General features: G+C 58.3%; 1 protein-coding gene across 1 annotated transcript; it reads left to right on the top strand.

The window, feature by feature from the left end:
* The first annotated feature begins 832 nt into the window (after positions 1 to 832).
* Positions 833 to 24,275, top strand: ONECUT3 (one cut homeobox 3). The gene is made up of 2 exons (XM_056338427.1): positions 833 to 1,902; positions 22,238 to 24,275. Exons 1-2 carry the CDS (start codon positions 873 to 875, stop codon positions 22,528 to 22,530), a joined length of 1,323 nt encoding a protein of 440 aa, XP_056194402.1. The 5' UTR covers positions 833 to 872; the 3' UTR covers positions 22,531 to 24,275.

Genomic DNA, 24,275 nt, shown 5'->3' with positions numbered 1-24,275 from the left:
GGCAGCCAGGCCCTTGGGAGGGCGGAGGGGCCGGGGAAGGCAGCGGGGGGGTTGTGGGGGGCGCTGGGGACAGGCGCAGCCAGGTGTGGGGGCAGCTAGATGTGTGCACGGGGGGGGGCTGGGGGCAGCCACATGTGCGGGGAGCAGGTGGGCACAGCCGTGCCGCGCCGCCGGGTGCGCGCTGGGCGCCGGGGGTCACCTCGGTGCGGGGGAGTCACTCCGGTGCGGGGACACACACACCCCCGGTGCAGGGACGGTCACCCCGGTAAAGGGGTCACCTCGGTGCGGGGAGGGGTGTCACCTCGGCGTGTGTGTGGGTGTCACCTCGGCTCGGGGGTGGGGGGCAGGTGCCGCCCCGTCGGGGATTGGGGGTGCGGACCGCTCTCCACGGTCCCCCCGCCCGTGCCCCCCGCCCCCCGCCCCGGGATGGGGGGGCGGCGCGGCTCGGTTCGGCTGGGGGGCGGGGCGGGGCGGCGCTGACGTCACGCCGCGGCCCAGAGCGAGGCTGCCGGGAGCCGGCGGCCGAGGCGCGCCGCAGCCGCCCCGAGCGCACGCACCGGCCCCCGCTCCGCTCCGGCGGCCCCGCTCCGCGCCCCGCGCCCCCGCTCCGCGCCCGGCCGCGGCCCCGCGCCGCAGCGCATCCAGGCGGGCTGGAGCGGGCGGGCGCGGCGCATCATGCTGGCCTGACCGCGGGGCGCGGGAGATCGATCCCCCGAGCGCGGAGTCTGAATTAATCCGGGCAGCCGGCGCGGGGAGGGGGGGGGCGGCGGTGGAGGAGGAGGAGGAGGAGGAGGCGGCGGCGGCGGCGGGGGGGGTGGGGGAGGAAGGCAGCGAGCGAGCGGGCGAGGCAGCGGCAGAGCCCGGCGGCCACCATGGAGCTGGCGATGGAGAACCTGGGCAGCCTGCACGGCGTCCCGCACTCGCAGCCCGCCGAGCTGCTGAGCCCGGCGCACGGGCGGCAGGGCTCGCACCGCAACCTGGTGCCGCACGGCCGGCCCGCCATGGTCTCGGGCATGGCCTCCATCCTGGAGGGGGGCGACTACCGCGCCGAGCACAGCCTGGCCGCCCCGCTGCACCCCGCCATGAGCATGTCCTGCGAGTCACCCTCCGGCATGAGCCTGAGCAGCACCTACACCACGCTGACCCCCCTGCAGCACCTGCCGCCCATCTCCACCGTCTCGGAGAAGTTCCACCACCCGCACCACCACCACCACCACCACCACCCGCACCAGCGCCTGGCCGGCAACGTGAGCGGCAGCTTCACCCTCATGCGCGACGAGCGGAGCCTGGCCTCCATGGGCAACCTCTACAGCCACTACCCCAAGGACATGCCGGCCATGGGGCAGCCCCTCTCGCCGCTGCCCAACGGGCTGGGCAGCCTGCACAACGCCCAGCAGCCGCTGGCCCCCTACGGCCCCGGCGGCCACTTGCCCAACGAGAAGATGCTCTCGCCCAACGGCTTCGACTCGCACGCCGCGATGCTGTCCCGGGGCGAGGAGCACCTGGCGCGGGGGCTGGCGGCCCCCAGCTCGGCCATGATGCCTCCGCTCAACGGGATGCACCCGCACGGCCACCCGCACGCCCAGCCCGGCGGGTCCCTCCTGGGCGAGCGGGAGCGCCAGGCCTCGGCCACCGGCTCCCAGCCCGGCGGCTCCGGGCAGGTGGAGGAGATCAACACCAAGGAGGTGGCCCAGCGGATCACAGCCGAGCTGAAGCGCTACAGCATCCCGCAGGCGATCTTCGCGCAGAGGATCTTGTGCCGCTCCCAGGGGACCCTCTCGGACCTGCTGCGGAACCCCAAGCCCTGGAGTAAGCTCAAGTCGGGCCGGGAGACTTTCCGGAGGATGTGGAAATGGTTGCAGGAGCCGGAGTTCCAGAGGATGTCGGCGCTCAGGCTGGCAGGTAGGGCACGGCACGGCACGGTCTGCGACCACGGCCGTCCGCTCCGCACCTCCGGGCGGGGGGCTGAGGGGTGCTGCGGACACGCGTGGGGACCCCTGGCTCTCGGGGTGCCACCACGAGTGAGGGCTGGGGCTGGGCCGGGGGGGACCGAGCCAACGCGAAGCCTGCGGAAGAAGGGAAGGGGCTGATACCGGAGGCGAATCGTACCGCAGGGCCCCCCCCGCCCCGGGCCTGCTCCCGCCGGCGGGAGGGGAGGGAGCCCCGCCGCCCCGGCCGCCCGCCGAGCTCCTGCGCCGTCGGTTTGGCACCGCTGCTCGGGACCGCGGCCACACCGCTGGGAAGCTCCGCTGCGTCCCCTCGCCGCCCCACCGCCCCCTGCGGGGCCGTGGGCTGGGCGGGGGGAGGCCGGCGGCGCCGGGGCTGCGCTCCGCTTCCTCCGGGGCACCGGCTGCGCCCCCCTCCCGGTGCCTCCGGGCCTCGCGGGGCCGGCTCGGCTCAGGCCGGCGCTGGGCCGAGGGTTTGCCGGGGAAACGCGGCTGCTCGGCGCGGCCGCGCTGTGACTGCGGGGGGCGGGCGGGGGGTCGCGGCTCCGCGCTCCTCCGCTCTGCGCGGAGCCGCTGCGGGAGAAAGGGCCGAGGGCCGGCGGAGCGTCCGCGTCCCCGCTCCGGCCTTTCTTTGCCTCGGCTCCGTCGCGCCGTGCCCGGTGGCTCCGCGGGAACACGCGGTGGTGGCCGTGTGGTAAAAACCACGCGTGTATGATTTTTTTTTTAATAAATTATTTTTATTAAATCCGAGCTCCCCGTGGAGCCGGGCAGAGTCCGGCCCACCGGGCGCTCGGCACGGCGAGGAGCCCGCCGTTATTTATGGAGGAGAGCAGCGTTCATATGTATTTAGTGTAATTCAGTTGCTCTTTAATTAGGGCAGGGTAGTGGCATCTTTTAGTTCCAGTCGATGCCCTATTGAAAAGCAGTTAATAGAATGCAAATTGTTCCTGGCTTTACAAGGTTCTGGTAAATAAAGATTTAAACACTGCCGCGATCGGCCGTTTAATGCCCGCGTTGTTCGGGCCAATTGAGCAGCGGGGTGGCTGGTTCCTCACTCGCCAAAAATTTGAAATACTAGCCACGATGTTGGTGATAAAAGCGTGGCCCCGGCTAGGGAGCCCCTGCCCGCCGGCCCGGCCCCAGCCCCGGCCCCGCTGCTCCTCCCGCGGCGGCGGGGAAGGGGTTTTCTCCCCAAAATGGTTTTTATTCCCCAGCGCCGAGTTCCCCTCGGCCCAGGGGCGCCTTGGAGGCATCGCTTAGGGATATTAAAGCCCCACATTTCCTGAGGAGAGGGTTTAATTCTTTGCTTTCTACGAAGACAAGGAAAGAAAAAAAGAAAAAAAACCAACCCGCCCAGCCCCGCCGTGACTCCGGCCGCGCTCAGCCGGGCCGCGGCCGCCCCACGCCGCCCGTGGGAGGGCATCGGCCGGGCCCCGACGTGGGGGGGGGGGCGCCCCAACCTACCCGCGGCCCCCCCCCGGCCTGGCCGCTGTGTCTGCGGCCACGCTGTCCCCCCACCGGGCCCCGCTTTCGTTTCCCTCCTGACGTCCCCCCGTCCCGCTGCACCCGCGCGTGTGGCAGGGTCCAGCCCGGCTGCCCCCACAAGCTGGGCTCTGTGGGAGGGGGGTCGCGCTGAGGGGGGCCGTGCCCGGGTCCCGTCCCCCCCCCCCCAACCCCAACCACCCCGATCGATGCAGGCGAATCCCCCCCGACCCACCCCGGGGCCACCTGTCCAGCCTTTCAGTCCGCCCCGGGCTGGGTGGCTGGAGGGGCCCGGGGGGCTGCGATCCCCCTGGCAAGCAGGGAAGGGATCCCTTCCCCGCCTAGGCAGTGATCGGATTTTTTTCCTCCCAGGGCGAGCAAAACAACGGGTGTTAGACGCGGGGCACGGCCAGGGAGGAGGTTGGTGTTGGTCCTGGTCCTGGTCCTAGTCCTAGTTCTGGTCCTGGACCTGGTCCCAGTGCCGCCCGGCTGCGGAGCCCATCTGATGGGTCAGTCCGAGTCAGTAAATCGCGGATCAATAAACACGCCGGGCCCCTATAAATGGCAATTGCCGCTTTTCTCCTCTTTCCACCCCAGTTCCCCCTCCCGCCGCCCCGTCCGCAGATGAACCATTAATTATTCAGCCGGGACCCGGGCAGTGCCGCAGCCGGGGGGGCTGCAGCGCCCACCCGCCCCGGGCCCCCTCCGGTCCCGCTCGTCCCGCGGGGCTCTGCAACACAGGAGGGTCCCACGGGAAAACATCTGGGCAGCAGCTGGCGGTGGCCGGCCCGGCCCCTCGGGCCATCCATCTTTGCGACCCGCTGTCACGGCTCCAGATGCAGCTCTACAAACTTCGTGACGCTCCCCCACCCACCCCCCCCCGCCCCCCCCGAGGCCTGCGAGGGCCCGTGGGTGGCGGGGAGCTTCCAACGTGGCACCTTTGGGGGTCCCTGCACGGCAGAGTGGGGCTTCGACTCCCCCAACCTGTGACACCCCCCGCTCCCCAACCCCGTCCCTCGGTGTCCTGGGGGAGAAAAAGGCACCGGCTTCGTTCTCGTGGGGTCCTGTGGGGAGAGCGTGGCTCCCCGTGCGCCCACGCCCGCGTGCCCATGGAGAGCAGTGGGTGCCTTCCAACCACGCGTGTCCCTGGGTGCGCTCCCATCCTGTCCCCGCCAGTGGAAACCCCCTCCCCGTCAGGGATCTATTCCGACACTCAGGATTCGCTAGTTCGCTCGTGATTATTTCTCAGGAGGGCGACGACACCGTTGTTGTCCCCTTCGCGACACTGCAGCTCCGCTTTCGTTCCCCCTTGACTGGAAGGAGCTCTCGGCTCATCCATCCTCCCGGGTTTTTCCCCGACACGCGTGGCCGTGGCCGGAATTCACCGGCGGGACCGGCAGCTCCTGCCCCAACGTGTTCCCCGTGGCGCGGAGCCGGGGGACGCGGCCGCCCTGCCCGTGGGAGCCGACGGTTAGGAGGGACCCGCCAGCCGCCTGTTCGTTTCCTTCTTCTTTCACATTTTCTTTTCCCTCTTCCATTTTTATTTTGCTTTTCCTTTAGCTCCCCACCTTCGTTTTCCCTTTTTGTTTTGTTTTCTTTTTCTTTTCGCCTTTTTCTTTCCTTTCCTTTCCTTTCCTTTCCTTTCCTTTCCTTTCCTTTCCTTTCCTTTTCCTTTCCTTTCCTTTTCCTTTCCTTTCCTTTCCTTTCCTTTTCCTTTCCTTTCCTTTCCTTTCCTTTCCTTTCCTTTCCTTTCCTTTCCTTTCCTTTCCCTCCTTTCCTTTCCTTTCCTTTTGTCTTCTCTCTCTCTTTTTTATTTTTCTTTTTCCTTTCTTTTCTTTTCTTTTCTTTTCTTTTCTTTTCTTTTCTTTTCTTTTCTTTTCTTTTCTTTTCTCTTTTCTTTTCTTTTCTTTTCTTTTCTTTTCTTTTCTTTCTTCTTTTCTTTTCTTTTCTTTCTTCTTTTCTTTTCTTTTCTTTCTTCTTTTCTTTTTTTCCTTTCTTCCTCTACTCCCAGAGCTTTCTTCCCTGAGCAAACTGCCGCTGCAGCACGAATAGTCGTTATTCAAAAAAAAGAAACCCCAATCCACCCCGAAACTGCGAGCACGATCGCGGAGCTGCGCCAAGGCAAATGCCCGAGAGCTTTGGCAAACGCCAATAATTCACGCTGCTAATTAATACTGCGAACTAATACACAGAAGTGCTAGGACCAGGGACAGGATTCCGCTGTGTAAAAAACTCGGGAGATATGTTTAAATTTTTATTTATTTTTTTTTTCCACGAGTTCTGTTTCAATTTCAGCCTCTTTCAAACGACTTTGGCCCAACGACGGCTCCTCCCCGCCGAGCACCGGGACGGCTCCGGCCCGGGAGAGCGGCGGAAAAAGCGCGGACGCTTGCGCTGCTTTCGATCCGCGCGTGTCCGCGGGGCGACGGGGGAAAACGGGCGGGGCTGTGGCGTTGGGAGCGAATTATTCGCCGCTGGAAAATCGAGGAAAACCGGAATTTGGGGCTCCAGGCGCCCAGCACCCCCCCAGCACGGGGGGGTACGAGGCAAGGGGGTGGGAGAAGAGACAAACCCGTTTTCCCGCGTCGGAAAAAAAAATAATTCCTTCAATTTCTTCATTTATTTCTTCGTTCTTTTTTTCATTTCTTCATTAATTTCTTAAATTATTATTATGATTTTGAATTATTTTAAAATTTTTTTTTTTTAGCCCGTTAATAACAGGCAACTTGCTCCGCCGGCGCGGAGCCGCCAGGCTGGAGCAGCCCCCGCTCCGTGCCCCCAGCTCCGCACCGCACCGCTCCCCCCCGCACCGCACCGCGCCGCTGCCCTTATCAGCGCGGCGGGGCCGCCTCGCTCCGCCCGCGGCTGTTTTTTCTGTTTGCTCCTAATCTGCGGCGTCAGAAGGGGGCCAATAAACCTCCCGTCGGTTAAACATTAATTCGGTTTCTCCCCCCCCCGCCCCCCAACAGGAGGAAACAACCTCCCGCTCTGCGGGGCCGGCAGCTCCGGTATAACCCACCCGTGTCCGTGGGGGGAGCCGCCTTGTCCCCTGCCCGGCCGGGACCCCACAGTCCCCCAGTGGAGCTGGCGCCGGGGAGGTGGGGGGCGAACCCAGCGCCTTTTTGCCACCCCCCGCATTTTTGGGTGCACACTTTGGGTGTCTTCTTTAAAATTATTTTTTATTTTTCTGGGCGTACAGCGTGGGGGTGATATATTTTTTTTTCCCTCCGTCCTGTCAATCGCCACTGAAACCATAAGGGAGAGATAACAGAGAAGAGAAAACTCTCAGAGTGACCTTTGAATCAATTTGAAAAACCTCATTTAACTGATAAGTCTTGAAAGGCCCAGAACTAATTTGAAAATACATCTATTAAAATCTCATTGCCGCTGCCTGGGAGCTGCTGGGAAGGGTGTGCGAAGCGACTTCCCGGGGTCGGGGAAGCTGGGAGAGCAGGTTTAAGTCCTGGTCAACAAAGAGATTGCAGAGCCACCTGCAAAATGCCGGGGCTTAAACCAGGAGAGAAAATAAGAATATGAAAAGAAAATCAGTCTTTCTTCTCCAGCTGGTGGGGAAAGGGGAGATTTACAGCATTTTCCTGCCATAACCAGGCGTGGAGTCTGGGATTGCAGACAGAATATTGGATTTTTTTTTTTTTTCCTTCTCTCCAGAAAACAAATCCAATATTTTCTCATTCTGCTCAGATGCGGTTGCAGGGCCGAGGAGCCTGTGCCTCTGGGAGGGGGCAGCCGTGCCCCCCAGGAGCTGCCACCGGGGAGGCTCTGCTGTGCCCCCCATCGTGGGGTTTGCTGCCCGGCTTCCTTGGGGAATGCCAAATCCAGGGACAAACGCGGGGTCTGCCAAAGCGGAGGAAGGAGAGGGAAGGTGAAGGCAGGAGAAGACCCAAGGCAGGGCCCAGGCACCTGCTGTCCTGCCCTGAGGACATCCCACCCTGCCCTGGGGACATCCCACCCTGCCCTGGGCACTGCACGTTGCCCCTACCAGCATCCCTGTGGCATCACCTGGGTGTAGAGGAACAAACCTCCTGGGCATGCGGGTCTCCTCCTGTGAAGCCTTCACAGGGTTCGTGGCAGGGTGGTGATGGCCCACTTGCAACACCAACAAAAAAAAAAAAAAAAAAAAGGAGGAAAAATGAAAATAAAACCAACCCACCAGCCTGTCTTATAAGGGCTGGGGCTTCACAGCTCGGTGGGGATTTGGAGACCCCAGCTGTCCTGTCCAGCCTTGGGACAGGCTGTGTTTCCCATGGGAATTGCTGCCTCCCTGGCCACAGCAGAAGCTGAACCTATCACCTCCCAGCCCCAGCAGCGTGTTGGCTGTGGGGGAAGAGCTTTCCCTGTTCTGCCTGATGCCCTGAGGTTTCTTGGAAAGGCTCGGGCAGAGGGAGAGGGGCACCCTGAGTACAGACAGAGACGTCGGGCAGCTTTGATCTGCCCTCACCCCACATCCACGCACCCACGTGGCTCTGCCCCAGCTCCCTTTTGGAGCTGAGCTGCACAAATCCTGTGGCTCAGCATCAAGCTGAGGCTTCAGTCACCCTGGGATGTGTCCCATCAGCCTGGGATGTGCTCTTAGTCATTGCCCTTCTCCTGCCCAGCACTAACAGCAGCGCAGAGGCGCTGGGGTCAGCACCCTGGCTTTGAAAACCAGCCAAAGTGGGAAGTTGGAGCCAAAAATGTTCTCCATCCCACCCATCCTCAGCCAATTGCGGTGCTGTGTGGGTGCAGCGGGAGCAATGCAGGTCTGCGCCGGGGCGGCGAGGGGCTGCCGAGCAGCTGGCAGCAGGTTTTGGCAGCCGCGTGCATTTATGACTGGCTCCATGCAGGACCGTGGCCATCGAGTGGCAAGACTTTGCTTATTAAATGGAAATCCAAAAATCTTGTTAATACCTGGAATGGTATAAAGCATCTTCACGAAGATTTAAACCAAGGCAGGGAAGGACAGGCAAAATAGATGATGGATTTTTAAAACATTTGGGTTGTTAAAAAAATATAGTGAATCATAGAGGCAACCTGGATTCTCTGGTCCTGGAAGGAGGAGCCAGAACATTTGAAAAATAAAGACCCAATATTACAATTGAGACACATTTGCATGGACATGGGTAGGATTTCAAGGATTACCTTAATAACTGTATCCTAACATATAGATATTCCGTAAAGGATATGCACCGTTGGTCTAAGTACTGGTGGTTTCTGCAGCGTGAGGTGAGGAGGTCCAGAAATTATTTGCAAGGGATTCAGAGGGGTTCAGGGTGTTTCACGGGTGGTGACATTAAGGCACGGAGAGGGCAATGCGTTGCCAGAGTGAAAGCGGGGCTGGAGATGCCGCATGGTGAGAGGAGGTGCATGCATATACACCCACAGCGGGTGGGATATGGACAGGGGTGGTGGGCTGGACTGGGCAGGGCTGCAGCAAGGATGCTCGTATTCCCCAGCCCCATCCCGCTGTGGGTACCCACTCCTTTGGGATCAGTGATGTCCTTTCCTTTGCCTTCTCATCCCCGGGGTTTTGCCACCATCACTGCCCTGCGTCGGACAATGTCGCTGTCGGGAGACCTGGACTTGCCGTCCTGCCTCGGTTCTGTATCCCTGATTGTCCTTTTTCTGTTCCCAAACCAAGGGTAGAGACATCACCCAACAGGAGTCACCCCTTTGGGGTCCAGGAAACCTGGTCACACCTAGCAGGCTAGGGGTGGCTCGGCCCTGCCCAGCTTGGCAGAAGGAGCCGTAAAATCCCCATGTGGGAGCCTGCCAAGGGGAAAGCAGGGACCGGCTGTGGGAAGGCACTTGCTGGGACTGGCCACCATCTCCTTGCTTGCAGAGCAGCAGGAAAAACCCCGATATCTTGACCAAAAAGAAAAAAAAATTAAAAAAAGAAGGAAAAGCAAGTTGCAGCTTTTTCTGCTGCTGTCTGACGGCACAGACGGCGATAACCGCTGCAGCTCTGCTGAGCCCAGATCTCAGCAGGAGGAGGCAGCAAGGGGAGCAGGGGGCTGCTGGTCGCCCACACCAGATTGGAGGAGAACTGAGGTCTCCTGCTGTTGGCATGAATCCAGGGAGCCCTAAATACTGGGGGCTGGTGGGCTTGCGGCGTGCTGGGAGGGCTCAGTGTGTGGCATGGCTCCGCAGGGCGCAGCTGGGAACCCCGATGCATCAGGTTTAGCTGTCAGGGACCTTATAAAAAAACAAAATGGACCAAAATCAGGGGAAACACCTCATATCAAAGTGGTCTTCAAAGGGCTGCAAAGGTGATGGTCTCCTCAAGGAGCCCCCGCAGTGGTGCCCGGCACGAAGAGGACACAGCCTGGGGAAGCTGAAAGCTGCGGCAAGGTTGGCTCTGGCCGCTGGGAAATGTCCCAAAGCCTCATCTCCCCTCCCCATGCCAAGTGCCACCATGCAGCTGAAGGGACACAAGCTGTGACTTGGCCGTGGGTTGACAGGTTGAGCATCTGCAAATCCCTCTGTGCCTCAGTTTCCCTGCACATAAGAGTGGGGATGACAGTGCTTTTACAGTGCATAAAGGCACCAGTGGCGGGTTATTAAAGCTGAGGAATTCAGTGATGCCACGTAAAGGGCCAAACCTTTAAGCTGGAAGATGGTCCAGAGAGCAATGCCCCTTGGTGGGAGTTACACTACCCTCAGCCCATAAAGAGCAGGTAATGAGCAAACTCTCTCCATTAGGGATAAAATTGCAAATGTATTGGGAGCTGCTGACGGGTGATAGTATCAGGGGCTGACAGAGACATCAACAGCTTTGCTTTGCTGCCGGCGACGGCTGCTCCCACTACAGAGCATCGGGGACCCCGGCGCTCAGTGCCTGTCACAGAGCTGGGGAGCACAGCAGCACGTGGCAATGCCACCAGTGCCTGCAAGCAGCGTCCCATCCCTTGCGATTTCTCTGGAGCTCTGGCCCTACTCTCTAAATTTTCCCTATCTTCCAAGGGTCCCTTGTTTGCCCTGGGCCTGGCAGCCCCCCCACCAGTTAAATACCAGCCTGGGATGGAGAATGGATCCCTGTTGCGTTTTGCTCAGTGGATGCTCGGGAGATGGACCAGCATCTGGCCCAGTTTGGCTCCAATGTGGTGTTTGAAAAAATGATGGGGTCGATGCTGTGGTGGTTTGTGGTTCCAAAGCTCCTCCGGGATGGAGAGGGATCCCTTCCCTATGTGCCTCCCAACTTGCAGCGGGTGAGGAGGAGGAGGAAGGGTGTGACGGTGGCACTGTGCTGCCGGGCTTTGGAGTCACCCAGAGGGACCCAAGGCTTCAACAAGAGGCTTCTGGAAATGGATCCAAGCATCAATGTCCACCTTGAGTTCTCTTTTGGGGGCCAACTTCAGGATTTTTATGACATTTCTCATGTGGAAGGCAGCAAACCCCTCCCTACCCGGGTATTCCCAGGGGAGCTGCTGTACAGGGGGCTCCTGCTGGATCCCCCCCAAAAGCCACTGTCCCACCTGCCCGCACACGCAGGCAGGCAGAAGTGGGTCGGGCATTGAATTTGCTTTCTCAAAACAAAATTTGAATTGTCGTGTGTTTGTCATCTGCGTTGCAGCTGTGGGTCAGAAACGGGGCGAGAGGTGGCGAGTCAAGGATGTGGCAAAGGGTGCGGGTACCATTGGGTGGTTTGCACACTAAGAGAAAAAAAGAAATTGAAAACTAAGTCACGCAAATCAGGGCATTTATTCAAAATAATGGTGATTTCAAAGCAGCTTGCTTCTCCTAGAAAAAAATTCGGAAGCATCTCCCCAAAACTTAACATCTTTTCTGCCCCAAATGGATGATTCCCAGCCATTCCTCATCTTTCAACGCTTCCAAGTAAAAAACAAATTATTGCTTTGATTTTTGGCACCATTGCCAGGCGGTTGCTGGGACCTTTAGCCCCGGGGGTGCCATTACACCATCGCCCCCCCTGGAAAAGGGACCTCGGGGGGACATTTGGTGAATCGAGGGACTCAGGTGTCTCTCTCGGCCTCCAGCCTGGGAGATGTCCTAGTGGGGTTCCTGGCGGGTTTGTACTTTCCCTGGATGATGTTTTCACTCCAGCCAGCCCCTCTGATGCTCCTGAGGGTGCTGAAGCCCAGCCCGGGTACCCGGGGTGCTGGGGTGGGAGGAGTCGGCCCCCCGGCGCCACCGTCACCTGGCAGAGACCGTCCCTTGGTTGTCCCCTGGCCCCTTGGCTGTCCCCTGGTCCCTTGGCTGTCCCCTGGTCAGCAGGAATGGGAGGAAGCAGCCAGGAAGGGGAAGGGGGACGGGATGTGGGGAAAACAAAGGGGCTGCTGGGCGTAGGGCTTGGATGGAGCTGGAGCACCCGGCTGGGATGCCCGCTCCTCTCCTTTCCACCCTTTTCTCTTTCTTCTCCTTGTTTTCTTTTTCTGTTTTTCTATTTGTCTTTTTTTTCTTTTCTTCTCCTTTTCTTTTTTCTTTTCCCTCTTCTCTTTTTCTTTCTTTTTTTTTCTTTTCTCTCCTCTCTTCTGCTTTTTTTCTCTTCTTTTTTCTTTCCTTTTTTCTTTCTTTTTCTTTTTTCTTTTTCTTTTTCTTTTTCTTTTTCTTTTTCTTTTTCTTTTTCTTTTTCTTTTTCTTTTTCTTTTCTTCCTTCTCCTTCTTCCTTTTCTTTATATTTTTCCTTTTCTCTCCCCTCATCCCCTTTCTTTCCTACTTTCCTTCTCAGCCCATTTTGCTCCCCCCCCCAGCCCCTTTCCCAGCCAGCGATGAAACGTGGCAGACAGAAACCATTCCCCTTAACCAAGCTCCCACCTTTGGGGAGATGCCCAGGTCTCACCCAGGGAATAACCCAGGGGATAACCCCACTCCATCGAGATGAATCCCCCCCGCTCCTGCAGCCCCTTTCCCTTCCCCTCCCTCCCTGCAAACCTGCCAGCGAGCTCCCCGCCGGTCACGTAGCCATCAAACTGATGTGCCAGCAATATCCAACACGCAGTTAAAGCCACTCGTGGGAGTTTCAATAAAATCGACCAGGCAGGATCAATGGGCTGCGCTGGCCCCATCCACACACACACACATGGGGGGGGGGGGGGGGCAGGCAAAATACCCAGGGCTGTGAAATGGGGGTGGTGGAAGGGGGGAGCTGATTACAAATCCATCCCATACTTGCCATGATTAATTGCTGCTTTACCAGAAGGAACAGCTCTGCGTGGGGGTCATTTTTAAAGGTAACGTGGAAGTGTGTGTGTGTGGAGTTTCTTTGCTGTATTCAGCTGGGAGGAAGGAAAAGCCATTTTCCCATGGGAGTTTTCCTCTGGGCAGGATGGGGTCAGCGAGGGGCAGGGAGCAGGACCTGGGGGGCAGCAACAGCAGGCACAGCCCAGGCTGCCTGTACGTCCCCCAGCAGTGATTTGGGAGTTGGGAAGGGCCCTCCCCAGCCGCTCGGGAGCATCCCCACCTGCTCTGCAGCCATGGGGGGATGCTGAACCCCAGCCAGCTGGGATCACTGGTGTCCCAATGCCAGAACCCTGCCATGGGGCTGGCCGAGCTCCCAGCCAGGGAATCGTTTGACACTTGGTCGCCCAGTGGGGTCCAGGTTTCTGGCTGCTCCTCACCCTAAACCCCCTCCCAGGCAACTGGGCAGCCCCTCCATCCCATGCTAGCGGCACGGTCATCCAGCCAGACTCGAGCATCCTTGCCTGGTGCTCAGGGGTCTCGGTCCCTGCATTGCCCTCCCTGCAGGTGCCTGGCTCGAATTAAAACATCATCCATCGTTAGAGCGGCAGCACGTAATCCCTGGCAGATCAGTGCAATTACTGCGGGAAATACCTTGGGAGCTGAACTAATAACGCCAGAACGGTGTATTAAGAGTCACTGGCTTAGTGCTGGCCGCAGCCGTGCCAGCCCCACACGTGTGGGGGGACAGGCTCAGCACCCCGGGGGCAGGGGGTCCTGGGGGGTAGGGGGATTGTGTGGCCATGATGGAGGTGGTGGGGTGATGGCCTGGGGGGCAGCGACTGGGCAGCATGGGGCAGCAATGGGGCTGTGATGGGGCTGTGATGGGCAGTGCTGGGCCAGCCACGGGGCAGCTGTGGGGCAGTGATGGGGCAGCTGTGGAGCAGTGATGCGGCAGCCATGGGACAGAGATGGGACAGTGATGGGGCAGCCATGGGGCAGTAATGGGACTGTGATACAGCAGCCGTGGGGCAGCCAGAGGCTCCCCGCCCCGCAGCTGGGCCGAGCGGTGCCACTCCCGCCGCTCCGGGGCTGCTTGGCACCGTCACTATCCCCCCCGGGGACGCGGGTGGACCGCTCCATCCCGGCACGCCCCATGTGTGCGGGGCGGCTGGAACGGCCCATCGCGCTGAGTGGCGGGGGTGCGTGTGTGCGGGGGGAACGGCCCATCTGCGTCGTGGCGGGGGGCGGCCGCAACGCGCCATTGGCTAGCGGTGGGGTGGGCGGGGCGAGCTGTACCACTGCCACCGCCCCCCGGGGGGGGAATGCGCCCGTCCGTCCGCACGGGGGCGCCAGCGCGGCGGGGACGGCCCATTGGCTCGGGGGGGGGGGGGGGGGCGGGATAAACCATTCCCCGCCGCGCGGGGGCAGTGGGCAGGAGCAGCGCTCCGAAATGGCGGCGGGGCCATGGGGCCGGCGGTGCCCTCTGCTGCCCGCCGCCCCCACTGCCCGCACGGAGGCCGGGGCGGCCGAGAGCTCTTTGCCCAGCCCCGGGGTGAGAGGAGCCCGGTGTTACCCTGGGCCGGGGCCGGCCTGCGGGGGGGACGATGCGCCCTGAGGGAGCAGGGGCCGGAGCGGCTGCCCTGTGCCCCCTAGGCCCCAGCTGCCCCCGACTCCCTCAGAGCGGCAGAGCGGGGCGGTGGGCCCCACCGTTGTCCCCAGTCCCCTCCCCAGTGGAGGTGACTGTCCTCGTGCCATGAGTGGCTTCGTGCTGGGTGTGGGGAACCAGTTTACGCTCGAGGTTGGGCTGGCAACTGAGAGTGCCGCGGCCTCCAGAACAGGGCCTGGTGGCAGTGAAGGGCTTGATTCTGGAAGCTTCCCTCCTGTGACGCACTGCTGGAGCTGAGGGACTGCTGAGAGCAACCGGTGTCCCCGCTGGGGCTATGCCACCTGCCTTCAGAGCATCCTAAACTTGGCGAAGCACACCTCCAACGCCCCAGCCCAGAGGATTACAGATCTTCCTGTTTATCACAGCACTGTAGAGCAAGAAAGCCAGCAGCCGTCTGAGAATTGCCTCCATCAAACTGTAAGGGAGGTTCCCACCTCACACCCAATAAATCCACCTGAGACCAGACTGAATCAGGAAATGCAGAAAACTGTTGTCCCACCCCCCACACTGTTTTTCCTGGCTGTCCAGCAAATGTTCCTCGGCTGGTAACTGCTCTGGGCTCTCTCTGGACACCATCTCTCCACCAAGAGCAGCTCAGGAGCAACATGCACTTTGAGGAAATATGCTTCATTGATTGCTGAATTTGTTTATCATTCCTGCTCAGAGACCCAGATCTGGGAGCTGCAGAAGGCATCGGGAGTTTGGCAGGAGGAGCCGTGCAGGAACAGGCTGATGAGAGTCACTTGGCAGCAGTCTGTGCTGATGCCAAAGGGAGATCCTTGCTGCTCCTTTCCTGTGCAAAGGAGCAAGGACAAAGGTGGGCTGCACAGGACCCACAGCCACATGGGTCACAGGGGTGTCACTTGCCCCGTATTCCTGTGGTGAGCTCCTTGTCTGGTGTTAGTCAGTTTTCCTTATTGTGGCATGAATTGAACCCCAGACTCCCTTTTTCTCTCCAGATTCTGCAGCTGGGGCTTTCACACCAAAGCTGAGCGCAAGTGTCCCTGACTCCAAGGAAAACCTATTTCAGGGATTGGAGGGTTTCCAGCCATCCCCCCGACCCATCCGTGCATCCTCCCCTCTCTCCCAGAAGGTGACGACCTTCCCCTGCCACTGCCATCCCTTGCGGCACTGCTGGCTTCTGCCTGCTGCGCTGCCTGACTCCAGCACTTCATTAGCACCAATTTGTTCTTGTCACACTAAGTGGCAATGACTCAGGAGAACAGTAAAGAGAACGGAGCAGCCAGGAGGACTCCCAGGGCACCTCTGCCTGGCCCTGCCTCACACCAGGCAGCTGGTCCCATCCTGGGCCATGCTGGCAGCATGAGCACTGAGCAGCTCGTGATGGCAGTGGTCTCCATTGCGACAATAAGAAGCAGCTGGTCCTGGGCCAAAAAAAGTCCTAGAAAGGGAGGAAATGGGACAAATGGGACAAAAGACTGCCAGCAGATGTGATGCCAGAACTGGGTTGAGCCCAGTTTTCCTGGGTGCCGAGAAAAGCAGAGTGGGTACCAGGTCTCCCTTTATGAGCGTCTCCAGAAAAGCAAGTGAAAAAAGGCTTTTAACAACAAACTCACATTTTTAAGTAATCTGAAACTGTTTCTGCGTCCGTGAGAGGGATCTGCTGCAGCTGGCTCAGCCCAGGGCTGGCTCTGGTGGAGCTGGTAGCAGCTTACCTGGAAAGGACAAGAATGAATACAGGGCAGACATGGAGGGACGGAGCCAAGCACACCTGCAGCTGCCACAGCTTCTTTGTGTCCCTTCACCTGCCCTGAGACCAGACAAACTCCTCTGCTTCAGCACTGGAAAAGCTGAAAATGCCACGCCATGAAAAACCAGACGACACTTGAGAAGTGCAGGAGAAGCCAAGTGAGGCGTCCTGCAGGGCTGGCATCGCTGCTCTGCTGCACGTTTGGGTGGCTCTGCTGGTCTCCTCCAGTCTGTGCAGGTCCCAGCTGAATCCCCCTGTCTCGAGTGGGACCTTTGTCACCCAAGCAGAGGAGTGAGGACCTGTGCTTTCATTTTCAGTCTCTTCCCTCCGCCTGCCAACCTGTGCTGCTCTGAAAGCCCCTGGGCTGCTGGGGAATGGGCCGGGGAGGTTGGTGCAGGTGGCTGGTGATGCCTCACAGCCCCGTTTGTGTTGACTGGAGCTGCTTGCTAGAACGAGTCACCGAAACCCTTTGCAAGGGAAGGAAAATGCAGCCAGCGACGCAAAGGTGAACGCTTTGTCTCATCTCATCTCCTCATTTGCAGCATTCAGAGGAAGATTTAATTTGCTGGGCTCGGGGAAGCAGCTCGCCCTGCAGCGCGCTGGCTGCATACCAATGACCAGGGGCTCTCCCTGGGCCACAGGACTCATCCTCTGGCAGCTCCCGGGGACACCAGTGGGGAAGCCTGTCACCACTGAGGCAGGGCCACATGGCACAGGGATGGGAGCTCTGGCCAGACCATATCACTCCAACCCAGCAGGACCTTGAGGTTGCAGCTCTACAGACATGTCACAGCTCCTAACCGCATCTCTGATGCGCTGGGTGGCCTCTGACGCAGTTTTCTGAACCTGTGGGTTTCTAGAGCGGGGCAGTTTTTACTGCAGCGTGGTCCAAAGCTGTCAGATGCTGCAGGACCTCAGTCGTCAAAATCCTCCCAGGTCCTGGAGCCTGGAAAGGGTTTTTCTATCATGTGCTGCTGAAGTCTGGGGGATCACGGTGTTGCAGGGTGGTGTTTGCAGGTGTGGGCAGTGTGAAGCAGGCTCTGCGCTGGTGGTTGTGTGGTTGGCACTGCATCCCCTTTGCCTGTGTGTTTGTTAGCTTTTGGAATCAAATCAGGTTTCAGAAAAAAACCAAAACAAAACAAAAAGAAATTTGGGGTTTGGTTTCTGAGCACTCTTTCTTCCTGTGTTGTACGCTACTGACTCTCCCATCAGCATTGAGTCTGCCCAGCTAGAGAAGATATGAATTTCTACTGGAGAAACCTATTTGTGACAAACCTCTTTGGGCTCTTTTCCTACAATGTAAAGAAAAGTCAAACAAACCTCTCTGGCTGGCCCAGCTGTGGATCAAAGGGTTTCTGTTTTGCAGATGGAGCCCCCTGATCTTTGGTTCAGACTCTGCTCCATCTTTGGGGAAGCAGATGCCATGAGGTTAATTCAACTCGGGATCAGACACCGCTCTGCTGTGGGAGGCACTGGGCTCATCCCAGTTTGCTCAGAGCTGCAGTCCCCAAAACCTTCCAGAATAGTGGGGCAGGGTCTGAACCAGTAACACCCATTGTACAACCCTACACCCAGTTCCCCCCTTCCCTGTGAAGGAGGTTGAGATCCCTCTGCCCTTTAAAGGAGAGAGGGAAACTGAGGCAGCCCAGGGTCTAGACCCATCTTGAAGGCATGGAGAGAAGCCAGCTTTGCTCATGGCCATTTCCAGCCCGGTGCCCACCAGTGAAAAGAGCCCATCCTGCCCCTGCACCGAAGAAACCTGTCCTGACCTGTCCGACCACGTCCAGGTACCCCCTGTCCATCCCTTCCTCCACCTCCCTTTGAGCCCCCAGATGTTCCTCAGTCCCTTTGCACTGCTGTGAGCTGATTTGACAGGGAGAAAAAGAGAAAAGCTGGTGGGTTTTTTTTCCCCCTAACCTTGCTTACAGCTAGCATGCTGGCTCTGAAAGCCCCTGGCTGTCTTTTGTGATTTCAACAAATCACCAGCACTTAAGCAAAGTGGGCAGAAAATTACAGGTTGTATTGCAAGTGAATGGAGAGGGAGAGCACGCTGGGGCTGAGAAAACAGAGGTTTGCGGGTATAATGGAGAAACCAGTGTCTGTCAGGCTGTGGAAGCCTGCAAAGCTATCAGGTATTAGTTAAATGCTTCGTGGAGTTCATGCTGCGAGGCATAATCGCAGTTCTGAACAGCAGCCATTTGATTGTCTCCATTATGTCCCTTTAGAAATGATTTGGGAGATATTTTGCTTTGAGCTGTCAAGGTTAAGTCAAGGAAAATGCGCTCTGTCTGACATAAGTCTCCAGGGAGGCAGAAACCCTCAGCAGAAATCCTCTGGGGAGAGCAGGTGGGATGCCTCTGCTTTTAGAGGTCTTTCCTCCTGCTTTCTCGCCCCACACCCCCCCCAGGGTTTTCTCCTTGCCTTTGCTCCCAGTGGTTTTCCTGCAGCCAGGTCAGCTACCTTAGGGATGAAATACCACTGGGATTGCTGGCGTGCCCGGTGTGTGGAAGGAAGGGGTTCTGTGCCTTCACCCCATCCCACTGCATCTTGTGTTCCCTCCTTGTCACTTCTGCACTTGTCGGCTGGTTTCAGCCAAGCCTGGTGGAGCTGTGGAGGTCTCAGAGGTGCAGGCGTTGTGAAATGAGCTGGGGAGAGGTGGCGAGAGGAGAGAAAGACCTCCATTGTGGGCGAGCTCAACCTTTACTGGCCAACAGAGCATCTCCCCTGGCCACGGGGGACCCCAATCCATCTCTCCCACTACTGCTGCTGGTACTGCCAGGGTCTCCTGTGCCCCAGGAGGAGCAGGACAAGCCAGGGAATAAAGCCTGTGCTTAGGGCATTTGCCGGGGAGGTAACACAGAGGCAGGGGTGAAAGCACCCTGAAGCGTGTCCCCGTCCCCATGGACTGCGGCCAGGCCCAGAGACCTGGGAAGGACAAGCAACAGCATTAAGCCAAGGATGAGTTGTTTGGATGTTGCGGCTCGGAAAAAAAGAGGGTTTAAAGCACAAAGAAAACCCCTCACCCTCTGCTAGCCTGGGTGGGAGTCAGAGCCCCTGGCTGCCCCCTGTCCCCAGCCCTTGCTGCCTGCGGGGACACGGGGATGGCCACCGCCAGCCTGCCTGGGAAAGCAGCGCCCGGGGGATGGGGAATAGGAAAAAGATCCTCCGTTGGGGGGTTGATGGCTGCCGTAAATAGATCTGACCAGCGTCACTATCGATTTTTGTTGTGTGGAGCTGTAATTAGATTGAACTGGGGAAGAGGGGTGTTGGGCTGCGTCAGCAGAAAAAGAAATTAATAAATAAACAAACGAGCACAGGAAATGTGGGATGCGGCTGCCGGTGGTGTTGCAGGCCAAAAATAATGGGGGGATCAAGGGGTGCAGAGCAGGGTGTCACCTCTGTCTAAGCAATACTCGGCACCAGCTTTAATGCTGGGTCACAGTTTTACCGGCAAGGCCCTGATGGTTAGTGTTTGCCTCGGAGCTTTGAGTTATTAATGGCAGACTGATTTGTAATAATTACTGCTAAAAACTGAATGGAGGGGTGTGTGTGTGGGAGGAACAGGAGGTTGAAAAGCTGAAATGCTGGGTCTCAGGCTGGCTGTCCAGCACCACTGGTGGGAGTGGGTGCCAACAGGCAGGGGGACAAGAGGACAACCTGGATCTGGGTGGCTTTGCGAGGGTTAGAGCTGGGTCAGCATGTCACATGGCAGGTCCCGTGGGGGTATGGATGTATTTACACATACCTACGGACATTTGTAGGTACCTGGTGTATATATACATATGGTAGAGAGATGCAGTGTGTGCCACTCACGCAGAACAAAAGCCATGCTCACAGGGACCGGGTGAGGTGCCCGCCATCGACATGAGGTCCCACCCATGCCACCAGCAAGGGCTGGAGCCAAGCATGCTGGGGGGATGCTGGGAGGGCATGTGGTGGGTGGGTGAGGGGTCCAGCAGGGCAAAAACACGCTGCTCTGAATGTGCACGTACAGTGGGGGGGGGGACTTTTTCTGTTTGTGGTTTGGTTTGGGGGGAGTCTGGGGGTCTCTTTTTGTTTGTTTGTTTAATTCATGCCTGGGAAAAAGTCAAATTTTCTATAAAGACTTTTTTTGTTTGTTCTTTTTGCAAGCATCTGATGGTCATAGGGTAGGTTTCCACTAAACAATTCTCTGCTGGCTGTTTGAGTAAGGTACCCCTGGGACAGGGTCCCCCAGCACCACCAAGGCTCAGACTGTCCCTTGTCCCTAAGGATGGTGGTTTGCAGCCAAACCTGCCTGGGGGGGGTGGGGGGGGTGGGGAGAAGGGGAGGGGAAGGCTTTCCACTAACTGTCTTTAGCAGGGACGGCTGATTTTGACTGAGTGTGGTTGGTTGTGCCGAGCTTGGTGCCTCCTGTCCCCTGCCCCAGTGGGAGCAGAACCGATGTCTCCCACCACCTGTATGGGGACAGGGCGAGGAACGAGCCCAGCAGCCAGGGAAAAAAGGCTCAATTGGTTGGTTAAATGATCTGCTTCACCGAGCTCTAGATTTCCCCAGCTTTGGGTGGAAGGGGTGGATACTAGCCTTTTCTGTTAGTTCAAGGTGATGTAAAGAGGACTCGTAGTGCAGGCCAGCTGAAGAAAAATCAGAGGAAGACCTTGCTTGTTCTCTAGTGAGGAAGAAATGACTCCAAACACCCTCCCATTACTCCTAGGTGACACAGCTGCCTACCCTTTTACTCAGCCCGGCCGTGGAGGTGTGTTTGTGTAGCAGGAAGGTAGTTAGCCCAAGGGGAATACCTGTCCCGTGCACCCAAGATGCCATCCCCTCGCTGTGGCAGCGGCTTTCAGCCTTGGCCTCTGGTCCCTCCAAGGTCTGTGCACCAGGTCGAAGAGGCTCCTGGAAGTGCCTGAGAGAAGCAAATTGAAATCTGTCATCCAGCAACGTTCCAACAGCAAATGTCTCAAATGACCTGTGCCCTCCCTGCAAAATCCTCTGGAAGATCTGAACCAAGAAACCCCAAAGGCTGAAAACTGCTGGGGCAAGAGCAGGACTTCCCTTGGAAAGTCTTTAGCCCATGGTTTACTCAGTCTTTTCTGAGCTTTCCAGGAGGGAACGTGTCCCCAGCCTTGGAGGGCCAGATCCATGCCCCACTTTGCCCGTGGGCATCTTGCGCTCCTGCAGTGCCTGCACATGTCTGGCCGAGTCCTGAGCCACCAAGTCCCTGAGCATCCTGATCCAACCTCAACAGCTTCATGGTCGGCCCTGCTTTGAGTAGGGACTAGTCCAGCAACCTCCACCAACTTCGGTTATTCTATAATTTTCTAGAAAAACATCGTAGCAAAGGGCACCTTTTCTCATCACTTCCACCCAGTGTGCTTGATATTCCCACAATTAAAATGTATACATTTACCACAAGGTGCGTACTCACCTCCCTCCCACCCTTGCCTGCAGCAGGGGGGTGTCAGGGGGCTGTTCCTGGCTCTTGGAAGCCTGTCTCCATGTGACAGCACCTTTGGCCTGACCTTTGGCTCAAGCCAAACCTGTGGGGAAGGCTTTTAATTTGCTGCTGGCTCAACCTGACACACATGCCACAGGATCCAGCAGCGAAGGCATGCAGGGACAATTGCATTTCCCGGAGCTTCGGGTGGCTCCAGCTGATCTCCAGCCTCCAGAGGCAGGAAAACCCCTTCCCAGAACAGGTGGAACCACAAACAGCCCTTCCAGGCTGTCTGCCATGGGATATGGGGACTGCAGACTGGCCTTTTCGTAATGTCCTGGTCCCTGGCTCTTCCCTGCATTTCAGAGCTGGCAGCTGGATGTGATGGCTGAGAGACACCAGTTCCCTGAGTCCTCCAGCGAGATCCACAGCGGGGATGAGGAGGCAATGGGACACCATCCAGAGTGCAGCAAGGGAGGGAGGCTGATGGATGAACCCCAAAATACAGGGATGGAGCAGGTCCCAACAGCCAAGCTGCGGGAGCAGAGTCAGCCCGGGAGTTTCCTTGGTCTCTGGTCCTGGGGTTAGCTGGAGACGCCAAGACTTGGGCTTTTCCTGGGCATCTGAAGAGGTGATGAGCTTCACCCAGGCTTTTCCCGTACTGATGTCACCAGAGGCTGTTGTCCCATCCCAGCAGACGCTCAGGAGGCACAGGGAGGAAGATGAGGGAGGTAGCCTAGGGAGTGGTGGGCAACAAGCCAGCAGGTTTACTGGAGGGAAGGGCCTGTTTTTTTGGGAGGCAGCCAGACAGCCTACAAGCGGGCCAGGTTGGTGAGCACCAATTAATGGCCCTGTTCTCTCTTTTGAACATCTAGCTTGCAAACGCAAAGAGCAAGAGCAGCAGAAAGACAGGAGCCTGCAGCCCAAGAAGCAGCGGCTGGTCTTCACGGACCTCCAGCGCCGCACCCTGATCGCCATCTTCAAGGAGAACAAGCGCCCATCCAAGGAGATGCAGATGACCATCTCACAGCAGCTGGGCTTAGAGCTCAACACCGTCAGCAACTTCTTCATGAATGCCCGCCGACGATGTATGAACCGCTGGCAGGAGGAGCCAGGCACCAACCCCGGAGTCCCCTCTTCTTCTACAAGCACTTTCTCCAAAGCATGATGTCCCCCCAGCCCTCCCTGTCCCTTTCTGGACATCCTCCTCATGACAAAGCCAACCCCAGACTCACATGCATGTCCCGAGCCCAGCGGGGTGGGTGCTTTTGGATGCTGCCAGTCCATCAGCTTCCCAAACCCTCAGCTGGGCATCACCCCTGGACATGGGCCTCGTGCCACATCCCACTGTCACGTCCTCCCAGCTCGTGGAGCAGGGAAAGAGTTTGCAGCTGGGTCAGCTCCATCCCCCGGAGGGCTCGGAGGAAACCTGTGTGGAGTGAGGAATGACGTGGGATGTGGGATGGAGGGCGAGGTGCTGTTTGGAAGCGTCCCTGGTCCTTGGGGACCACAGAACCTTGTCTTCACCTGCTCACCAGGGTCTTTGGGGAGAGGGACACACCCTGCGCCCCCCCCCCCCCCCCACCTTGATCCCTGCCACAGCCACCCTTACGGCTCCTGCGGTGGAGGGGTAAAGGTCGGGGAGATACAAGAAGCGGAGTCATGGGGTTGGGCTCTGGCACAACCCCACCGAACCAGGGCCAAACCCCTCCTGTTTTGAAGGAGGATGAGCAGGGAAAATGTTCCCCATGTTCCTGGAGGGTGACCGGGCTCCTGCCAGGTCTCCAGCTGCTGTCGCTTTTCCCCCCCGGAGGTGCAGCGGGGCTCCCCACGGCAGCCAGACCCTCTCCCATCGGCACACGGGGGTTTGAAAACCTGGTTGAGGGCATTTCTGTAGCCCCAGTCTCCTCCACGAGCGTCTTCCTCCGACCCCTCCCCGCTCCCCAGTCACCCCCAAGAGCACCCATCCCCTGCCCCCCATGCACACACACCCCCCAACCCACGAGAGCACCTGTCCCCAGATCCCTCCCAGAGAAACTCCATGGCAAAGGAGACACTTCGCCATGGCCGCCCGCCTCCATGCACCCGAGCATCCCCCAGCGCCACGGCCGGAAGGGGACCGCGGCTGCACCGCGTTGCCTGGCGCCCAAGCAGGTCAAAGAAGCACATTTTAGCTACAGAAATCGGGTATTTAAAAAAAAAATTGTTTGAAAGGAGACGGGAGGAGAGACTTGGAGCGAAGGATCTGACCTTTCCTGGTGACTGGCTCCACCATTCACTGCTGGATTTCTGGTTCACTTTTCGGTTGAGGAATGGACACAGACAAAGCAGATGTGTTGGCTTTTTGTCTTGCCCCATCTACCCCTCGACACACACTATTTCCCCCTTCCGCCCCCCCTCTTCATCTCTGTTACCAAAGAAATTACAAAACCAAAAACCCAACAACAAAAATTCCCTCCCGGGAACCAACATCGGTGTACGGTGGGAAAAGAAAAATCCGAGGGATCTGGTGGTGAAATCCAGCCCTGGGTGTGGGAAGGGGGAAAACTCCCCGACGAAATTGAAAGGGAAAAAAAACCAACCTAGAGAAAGGAATAATCACAGAAACCACAACCAAACAAGCTCAACGCAAAGACCGGCAACTTACCAAAAAGACGCCAGATGTTTTGGTTTGTTTTTTTTTTTGTGCCAATTAACAACCTGCCTTAAAACGCGAATTTCTGGAGCAATGGTACTAGCTTCAAAACGATCGTTTCCTCCGAGCTCTCGATGGTGACTTGTGCCATATAAAAAAGCAATCATGAGGCCAAACCCTTAGAATCAGCCCTCGTCCCAGCTGACCCGTGGGCTCCTCGCCAATCTGGGGTGTCCTCGGAGGAGCAGGAGGTGCTGCCGGGGACAGGGGAGGGCTGG

This window comes from Falco biarmicus, chromosome 4 (assembly GCF_023638135.1).
Source record: "Falco biarmicus isolate bFalBia1 chromosome 4, bFalBia1.pri, whole genome shotgun sequence".
NCBI classification, from domain to species: Eukaryota; Metazoa; Chordata; class Aves; order Falconiformes; family Falconidae; genus Falco; species Falco biarmicus.
The sequence above is the reverse complement of the archived record's forward strand: the minus strand, read 5'-3'. Positions and strand labels throughout refer to the sequence as shown.

Excerpts from the sequence above, each read along its gene's own strand:
- ONECUT3 (XM_056338427.1), top strand. The coding sequence starts at position 873 with ATGGAGCTGGCGATGGAGAACCTGGGCAGCCTGCACGGCGTCCCGCAC. Across the intron at positions 1,903-22,237 it reads GTCGGCGCTCAGGCTGGCAG|CTTGCAAACGCAAAGAGCAA; the intron begins GTAGGGCACGGC and ends TTGAACATCTAG.